Source organism: Gekko japonicus, unplaced genomic scaffold (assembly GCF_001447785.1).
Source record: "Gekko japonicus isolate JY-2015 unplaced genomic scaffold, Gekko_japonicus_V1.1 scaffold1436, whole genome shotgun sequence".
In the NCBI taxonomy this organism is placed as follows: domain Eukaryota; kingdom Metazoa; phylum Chordata; class Lepidosauria; order Squamata; family Gekkonidae; genus Gekko; species Gekko japonicus.
Window position 1 is genome coordinate 42096 of NW_015171546.1, and position 9050 is coordinate 51145.

Below are 9050 nucleotides of genomic sequence, written 5' to 3' on the forward strand. Positions count from 1 at the left end.
ATATGCTTCGAAGCAGAGCCCTTGCTTGGTATGAAGAAAGTCCCAGGTTCAATCTCCAGCTAAAGCGTCTTGGGTGGTATACTGGGAAATACCTTTCTGTCCGAGCAGATGATTCCGAAACAGGTTGATCAATGGCCTGACTTGATATGAAAGATCTTCATATGTTGGTGAACTTCCCGCAGGCGTCTGGCCAGCCATGGCTGGACAGGGAACACTTGGACTTGATAATTATGTTCCAAATGTATTTGTGTGTGTATTGGCGGGGGAAGATAGTTGAGGTTTGTTATGCACAAGGAAGTGTTTTCCCAAACCGTGCCAGTCCTGACCAATGGTCCCTCTTAAGCCAAGGGTGTCAAACATGCGGCCCGGGGGCCAGATGAGGCCCCCCGGAGGTCGTTTATCAGCCCTGCAGTGGAACTGGCTGTCTTCTGTTTCTTCCAGTTCTGCTGCTGCTGCTGCTGCTGCTGCATCATCGTAGGTTTGCAGCTCACAGATACACACCTGAACAGTATACTGAAGATTGCAACAGCACAGACATCTTGATGCAATAATTCAGAGCAAGAGGTGTGAGTTATCAGACACTGATAAATAAACAAAATATTGCAAGAGTGCTAATGTTTTAAGCATGTTTTTATATTAAGTAAAAAAAACCCTTTGTGTTTGTGTCCTTTATAAAGTTTATATCTCCACTACTTGGCATTACATTTTATGACACACACGGCACGACCCAACAAGGTCTCATCTATGTCAAACAAATGAGTTTGACACCCCTGCTCTAAGCTGAGTTCGTGTGAGCTAGCTCACAGTTTTTTAGCCTCCGGCTCACACATTTTTTGTCTCGGCTCAGGAAGGAGGGCTCCAGAGCAAACTAATTTATGCAGTAGCCAAATCGCCCACTCGCTCGCTAATGCCAGTAGCTCACAAAGTAGAAGTTTTTCTCACAAGATGAAGAGGGAGTGTTGGTCCTGATTGTCTACAGAGGAGCTTGATCCAAAGATTAGTTTTCCCACCGAACTAATTCTCCGTCTTTTTCTTTCTTGGTCCTCGGTCAGCAGGTTTGAGCTGTTACCCTGGTGAGGGATAATGTCTAACAACATGGCCAAAATCGCAGAGGCCCGAAAGACGGTGGAGCAGCTGAAACTGGAAGTAAACATTGACCGCATGAAGGTGAGATTCTCAAGCAACATCTTCCCCCCCCCCCATACAAACACATGCTGGCCCACTGCTGGTTCCTCTGGTTATCATGTAGCAGTCTGCATGACGCAATGATTATGCCGCTTCCAAGGGCAGCCCAACGTGTTGCGGCTTGCAGTAGTCAAGCCCCAAGGTTCCAAACGTGGCATCTTCCTTTCTCTTCGCTTGCTGTGATTTCGGAATCCTGTATTCTCTCTTCCTGGTAGGTTTCCAAGGCAGCCGCTGACCTGTTGGCTTACTGTGAAGCCCATGCCAAAGAAGATCCACTGGTTACCCCGGTACCTTCTGCAGAGAACCCTTTCCGTGAGAAACGGCTCTTCTGCATTGTGCTGTGAGCCTGGGATGTGAGTTGGGGATACAACAAGCTCCTCCCAGGCCAAGATGAAGAGGGAGGGCAGGGTAGGGGGATTTTGTTTTGGTCTTCATTCAGGCCCCTAACTACATTGGGGCTTTCGGGGGTTCCACCCCCTTTCTTGAAGGCACAGCCCCACAATAATTTCTCCTATAAATGTTTTAAAAAACAATTTTAAAACATTTTTTATGTCATGCGCTTCTTTAAGCCGAGTGGGGTGCGGTAGTTGACTAATTCCCGCACTGAGCAAGGGGGTTGGAGTAGGTGACCTCTAGGACCCCTTCTAATTCTGTGTCAAGAAACTGGTCTCCTTTCAGAGAGTTTTTCTGCCTGTTAAGTTTTCTTGACTATAGAAGTCATCACCCCCACCTGCCGGCTTGTTCTCAGAACTGTTGCTTAGGCTGGCAGAAGTGATTAACTTGCAGCAGCTGGGAACTGTCATCTACAGTGGTTGACAGCTTGCAATTTAGAGATCTCTCCTGGTAACAGCTTTCTGAGCCAGTTTGGCGTAGTGGTTAAGTGCGCGGACTCTAATCTGGGAGAACCGGGTTTGATTCCCCACTCCTCCACATGCAGCTGCTGGTGTGACCTTGGGAAAGCCATAGTTCTGGCACAGCTGTTCTTGAAAAAGAGCAGTTTCTGTCAGAGCTCTCTCAGCCCCGCCTACCTCACGGCTTTTCTTTCTGTACTGAGAGCTTCAGCCCCACCAGGAAAAAAATTGCCTCACAAGCCACAACATCCCGGCTACAGGCCTGTGTCCATTGGATAGGTTTGATGGAGCAGAGGTCCACCAGTGGCTATTAGCCAGAAGGAATAGATGGAACACTCTGTCTGGGGCAGTGATGCTCTGTCTTCTTGGCGCTTGGGGGGGGACAACAGTGGGAGGGCTTCTAGAGTTCTGGTCCCACTGGTGGACCTCCCAATGGGCCCTGGGTTTCGGCCAGTGTGTGACACAGAGTGTTGGACCGGATGGGCCGCCTGATCCAACATGGCTTCTCTTACGTCCTTAGGTTTGCAAAATGAACAGCCGGAGAAGATGTTTTGCGGATGTAACCTTCATATGCAGGAAGACTCATCTGTACTCTTCTATGTTATCCATGCCGTCTTCAGGACAGGAGGGCAAATTAGATCAGGAAAATGGTATGGGGGGGAGTATTAAAAGCCCTCCCCCCTCCAACAGATCCTTCGCAGCTCTTATATTGGGGGGGGGAAGCAAACGAACATGAGATCTGATCACGAATCTGCCGCTGGTAATCTGGCTTTTAATTGTTCCGCTATGGATTTATTCTCCATCAAAACCAGTTCCGTAATGCGGCACGTGACCACCCCTGCGTTGTTACCTTTTCCCTAGCTGGTGGGATAACTGGAGGAGAGGAAGACGACATCCCAAGGTTTCACTTTCTCTGTGTCGGCTGTCAACAATAAATGCGTAGTGATTTGCCCTCTGAAGTTTGCTTCTGTTTTCGGAGACTTCCCAAGATCTCCTCCTAGGGCCTGTGGGACAGTCTACAGGAGGTCTCTGGCGAAGGGAGCGCTGACTCTTGAAAGCTGATACCATAACAATTTTTACTGGTTCCCTCCTGTTAAGTCACTCGCTTAACAAAGCAGTCGGAGAGGGATTCACCAAGAACACGACTTTATTCTTTAACTCGAACACAACTCCAACACGGATCAACATCTGATAGCCAGAACAGCCTTTACATTGCAGCTGTCCTGCTTTTAAACATTCCCGGCTAATGTAGCCACACCCACTGTACAAATACCAACCAATAAGGTTGTTCGCATAAGGGCCAATCACGGATGTTCCCGCTCAGGGAGCTTGCTTGAAAGTGATTGGTTCGGTGCTTCCTGGGCTAGTAACACGATTGGATGGCTTTGGATCCTAGCCCAGGACGAAGCTTTATATTACACTTCAATTAGATGTTTCACAACATATCATGCATTCAAGGCAGCTTTGAATACACTACACCTCCCAACTGATTCGTGGGCATTTTGGCTTTCTACATTTCTGAAATACGCTGGGTTCAAGATATGTGCAGTGATCAGCTCATAGTTTATTGTGAATCAGCTCATTAAGGTCCAGCTCACTAAGGACGACTCTAGCAGGGCCAAAGCCCTGCTTATAAGCCCATAAAACGGCACACCCATCACACACCCACTCCCAACAATAGGCTATTTCCACAATCATAGCATCCCAATTGGTGGCTGCCAGGATCCCGACCGTCTATTGTTTTCCTCCCCAAGCTCACCCATACTCTGGCAGCCCCATGTTGCAGGGAAACTGTATCAGCACATAACAATTTCCTTTTATTTTCCTGCACGGTTCAAAGTGGTTGCCAAAACAAAAACGAAACGGATGCTCTAAGCTGATCAGTGTTTGCGTAAAACACTATTTAAATTTCTCAGGATTACTACTGTTCAGGGGTCATTTTGTAGAAAAAGAGGTGAAGGAGCTCATTAGCATAACTCATTTGCATACGCCACACAACCTGACATCACCGGAAGTGTGTCAGAAGGCTTTTTTCTCCTCCTTCCGTCTTCATTAATTGCCGTTCTCTTCCTGATCAGCTACGGCGGGCACCCTCTGCCTCGTTCACCCTGTGAGTACTTTTTCAATGTGGCAGTTGGATAATGGTCGCCAATCCAAAATGGCCGCCGATTAGGGCCAACCACAGAATGGCTGGCGAGAAAGCTGTGGTCAATCACAAGATGACGAGAGGTTCCAAACAGTTACCAAAACGGCAGACCCAAAGTCCTGTCCTCGTTTGAATCCCCTCCTCCCCCCTAGGTATACCTATAGGGTCACCAAACTCCAGGTGGTGCCTTGACCCCTTCTACTGTTGCTTTTTTTTCTCCGCCTTCGGTCTTCATTGATTGCCGTTCTCTTCCTGATCAGCTACAGCGGGCGCCCTCCGCCTCATTCACCCTGTGAGTGCTTTTTCAGTGTGGCAGTTGGATAATGGTTGCCAATCCAAAATGGCCACCGATTAGGGCCAACCACAAAAGGCTGGCGAGAAAGCTGGGGTCGATCACAAGATTACGAGCGGTTCCAAACCATTACCAAAATGCAGACCCAAAGTCCTGTCCTCGTTTGAAGCCCCTCCTCCTCCCTAGGTTTACCAATAGGGTCACCAAACTCCAGGTGGTGCCTGGAGAAGAGGAGGAGGAGGAGGAAGAGGAGGAGGAGATTGGATTTATACCCCACCCTTCATTCGAAGTCTCAGAGACTGGCTTACAAACGCCTTTCCCTTCCCCTCCCCTCAACAGACAACCCATGAGGTGGGTGGGGCTGAGAGAGCTCTGAGAGAACTGCTCCTGAGAGAACAGCTCTGAGAGGACTTGTGACTGACCCAAAGGTCACACCAACAGCTGCATGTGGAGGAGCGGGGAATCAAACCCGGTTCTCCCAGATTAGAGTCCGCGCTCCTAACCACGACGCCAAACTGGCTGAGCTCTATGGCGTCACTTCCCTGCCGAATTCTCTCCCCTCCCAAAGCTCCGCCCGCCCCAACACTGCCTCCCAAATTTCCAGGAATCTCCCAAGCTGGAGTTGGCGACCCTGAGATGGAGGAAAGACTCATTCTTTGCTTTGGAGGCGCAGGAGGAGGGTGCCAGGAAGACCACCATGTTGGGGGATTTCAATGTCACAGTGAACACAAATTCGGTCGGCAGTTTTCTTATCTGAAAACTCAGGGCTTTTTTTGGGCAGGAACGCACAGGAACGGAGTTCCGGCTGGCTCCCGAGTTGGCCACGCCCAGCAGGAACTCATTAGCATAATAGGCCACACCCAACAGCAGGAACTCATTGGGATTGGCTACATTAGGGGTGTGTGGCCTAACATGCAAAGGAGTTCCTGCTACAAAAAAAGGCCCTGGGTTTTGACAACAAACAAGGTAAACAGAATAAGAAGCAAAAGGTGGGTGTGGCTGGATGACAACACGTCTGGTGACATGGGGTGTGGCCTAATATGCTAATGTGCTGTGCTTTCAGGGGTGTGGCCTGTTATGCTAATGAGTTCCTGCTGGGCTTTTTCTACAAAAAAAGCCCTGTGAAAACCTATTTCTTAGGGGAAGGCACGAAAGACAATGGAGATCCAGGATGCTGCTGGGTTTTGCTTTGGAAAGAAAAGGGACAGTTGAATGCCCGGCTCCTGGGTCGTTGCTGACCCCTTCCCAACCCCAAGGAGGCGCAAGGCCAGGGCTTAATTCCTTTGTCTGCCACAAAGGCCAATTAACTCTCTGCTCCTTCAATTAGACTCCAGCCCATGCCATGGAATCGAGTTAACTGTCTGTTAATTGGCCATTCGTTTTGATCCTCCGGCCCGTTAACTGCATTGCTGGCTCCGTCCAGGACTGGAGCGTTTCATCCCCGCTTCAGGTCTTCCGCAAAAGAGCGTCTACTCCCCCGATGGCTTTTGCTTCGGAGCCCTCGGCGTGCTGGGAAGTGCGTGTGACATCACTTCCTGTTTCACCTCCTCTTCAAAAGGGAACTGGATTAGCATCTGGAGCAGAGGTCCATCAGTGGCTGTTAGCCACAAGGTCTAGATAGGAACTCTCAGTCTGGGGCAAGGGATGCTCTGTCTTCTTGGTGCTTGGGGGGAGGGGGCAACAGTGGGAGGGCTTCTGGGGTTCTGGCCCCACTGCTGGACCTCCTGATGGCCCCTGGTATTTTTGGCCACCGTGTGACAGTGTCGGACTGGATGGGCCATTGTCCTGATCCAGCATTGGCTTCCCTGATGTTCTCTTATGTTCTGGTGCGATGGTAGTGCTTGCCGACACGTCTTCGTGTTCCTGCGAACAAAAGGGTGTCGGTGAAAAAAACAATTACTCGACTAAAGGCCAAAGGAGCTGCGGTGACTCAAGTGGTTAAGACGCTGAACTGCAGGCTGTGGAAGGTCAGTCGTTCAGCAGTTCGAGACCCGAGTGTGCCGCATGACAGAGTGAGCTCCCGTCTCTAGTTCCAGCTCCTGCCAACCTAGCAGTTCGAAAGCAAGAAATTGCAAGTAGATAAATAGGTACCACTTCAGTGGGAAGGGAACAGCGTTCCGTGCGCCTTGGTGTTTAGTCATGCCGGCCACATGACCACGGAAACGTCTTCGGACAGCGCTGGCTCTTCGGCTTTGAAACTGAGATGAGCACCGCAACCCTAGAGTCAGACTCGACTGGCTTTCGAGCAAGGGAACCTTTACCTTTAAAGGCCAAAACTGAAAGTGCAAATGTACCCTTGGTGAAGGATTGCCAATGGTTAAACTGATGATCAGGTCAGATGAGGGGTGCCAACCTCCAGCTGGGGCCTGGAGGCCTCCCAGAATTCAGGTGACAGAGATCAGTTTCCTCCGAGAAAATGGCTGCTTCGGAGGGGAAGGTCCTTCCCCTCCCTAGGCCCCACCCCCAAATCTACAGGGATTTCCCCACCCAGAGCTGGCAATCTTAGGCATGGGGGTTGCTCAGAAGTTTTATCATATGCAGCTATCGGGAGGGGCTGTGGCTCAGTGGCAGAACAGCCCAGTGTGCAGAAGGTCCCAGGTTCAATCCCCGGCATCCCCAGTTAAAAGGGACCAGGCAGGAGGCGATGGGAAAGTTCTCTGCCAATAGACAATGCTGACCTTGATGGATTGAGGATCTAATTCAGTATAAGGCAGCTTCATGCATGTTCACGTTTGGTGAGGGCCTTGTGAATCGGTGGTAGAGCATCTGCTCGACACACAGAAGGTCCCAGGTTCAATCCCCGGTATCAAGTTAAAAGGACCAGGCAGGAGGTGATGGGAAAGGCCTCCGTCTGAGACCCTGGAGAGCCATGAAGTGGGGCTGTGGCTCAGTGGCAGAGCATCTGCTTGGCAGGCAGAAGGCCCCAGGTTCAATCCCTGGCATCTCCAGTTAAAAGGACCAGGCAGGAGGGGATGGGAAAGGCCTCCGTCTGAGACCCTGGAGAGCCATGAAGTGGGGCTGTAGCTCAGTGGCAGAACCTCTGCTTGGCATGCAGAAGGTCCCAGGTTCAATCCCCGGCATCTCCAGTTAAAACGGACCAGGCAGGAGGTGGTGGGAAGGACCTCCGCCTAAGACCCTGGAGAGCAGCTGCCAGTCTGAGTAGGCAATACCGACTGTGATGGACCAGGGGTCTGATTCACTACAAGGCAGCTTCACATGTTCGTTCTAAAGCACAGACCTCCGCCATGTGGCAGGGTGGACTTCTATAGATGACCCGGAAAAGAAAACAAAAGCTGCACACGCTAATTTAAATTCCTAGGTGCAAATGTACACATCATTGCTGTAATTTAGAAATGCAACTCGACGTAGTGCCAACTCTGTCTGGGGCATCAGGTGGAGCTCGGTGGCTTGAGTGACAGCTGTCACTCAAAAGTCTCCAAAAAAAGCTTCTTCGGCAAAAAGCAAACCAATACAACTGCAGCTCCATTTCTCCATCCTATTTCATTAGACAAAAGAGGTACGTGGATATTTCAGACCTCCAACAAAGGTCATCCTTGCATTGTGGGACTCCCCCAGAGCAAATAAGGCCCCCCCCCAGGCAGTTTGGGGTTGGGAAAACTATTGGGTGTAGTAAATAAGAAGCTGGAGACCGACTGGTGATGAAGGTGCATAGAAAGTTTATGTAGATATAATGGTGAATATATACACAGAGATATACAGGCTATCATACAGCATACCATGCCTTCACTTGAGAGACTAAGTCCCCACCTAGCTTATCAAGCTTACAGCTTATATACTAAACCTAGCCAATCACTAACAAGGTGAATTAATTACCTGCTCTAACAATGCCTGATAGAGAACACCTGCTAGTATAACACCTGGCTGTAATCACTTAATCACTAGCATGACAGCTAGGAATGTCAAACAGATCAAACTGATCTAGTAACTGCTTGCTACCTCAATTACCATATATCTCAATAAAAACAGTGTGTGTGGGGGGGAGGCTGAAGCCACTCCTCACCTTGCACTGCAGTTCTTCTTTTTTAAGGGGCCTGGGGATCTCCCGCTTTTACAACTGATCTCCAGCGGACAGAGATCAGCTCCCCTGGAGAAAATGGCTGCTTCGAAGGATGGACTCTATGGGATTGTACCCTGTGGAGGCCCCTCCCCTCCCCAAACCCCGCCCTCTCCTGGCTCCACCCCCAATATCTCCAGGTATTTTCTAACCCAGACCTGGCAACCCTACTGCCACAGGAAGTGGGTACAGGCACAAAATGGCTGCCGCAGGAGGTGGGTACAGCCACAAAATGGCTGCCGCAGCTTCCCTTCAATCACCGGTGCAGATCTTTTGTGCTGTGGTGGCAGCTGCTGCCGAAGAAACGTTTCTAAAAATCTGCTCGGCCGATCAAATCTCCAGTGGCCAATCAGAAGCCTTGCCCGACTAGCCCCACCCACTTTCTAAGCACACTTGACGGGCTCCAGGCAAAGTGTCAGCAGGTGCCATGGACCTAAATTCTAAGCATTAAGTATCACTTCCCTTCCACAATAGGGAGCCGCATACCACCAAAGAGCTCCC

At 50.1% G+C, this 9050-nt stretch overlaps 1 protein-coding gene across 1 annotated transcript; it reads left to right on the forward strand.

Moving 5' to 3' along the window:
* The first annotated feature begins 1083 nt into the window (after positions 1-1083).
* GNG8 (guanine nucleotide binding protein (G protein), gamma 8) lies at positions 1084-2577 on the forward strand. Its single transcript, XM_015419685.1, has 3 exons — positions 1084-1167; positions 1401-1538; positions 2557-2577. Exons 1-2 carry the CDS (start codon positions 1084-1086, stop codon positions 1527-1529), a joined length of 213 nt encoding a protein of 70 aa, XP_015275171.1. The 3' UTR covers positions 1530-1538; positions 2557-2577.
* Positions 2578-9050: the final 6473 nt, after the last annotated feature.

Excerpts from the sequence above, each read along its gene's own strand:
- GNG8 (XM_015419685.1), top strand. The coding sequence starts at position 1,084 with ATGTCTAACAACATGGCCAAAATCGCAGAGGCCCGAAAGACGGTGGAG. Across the intron at positions 1,168-1,400 it reads TAAACATTGACCGCATGAAG|GTTTCCAAGGCAGCCGCTGA; the intron begins GTGAGATTCTCA and ends TCTTCCTGGTAG.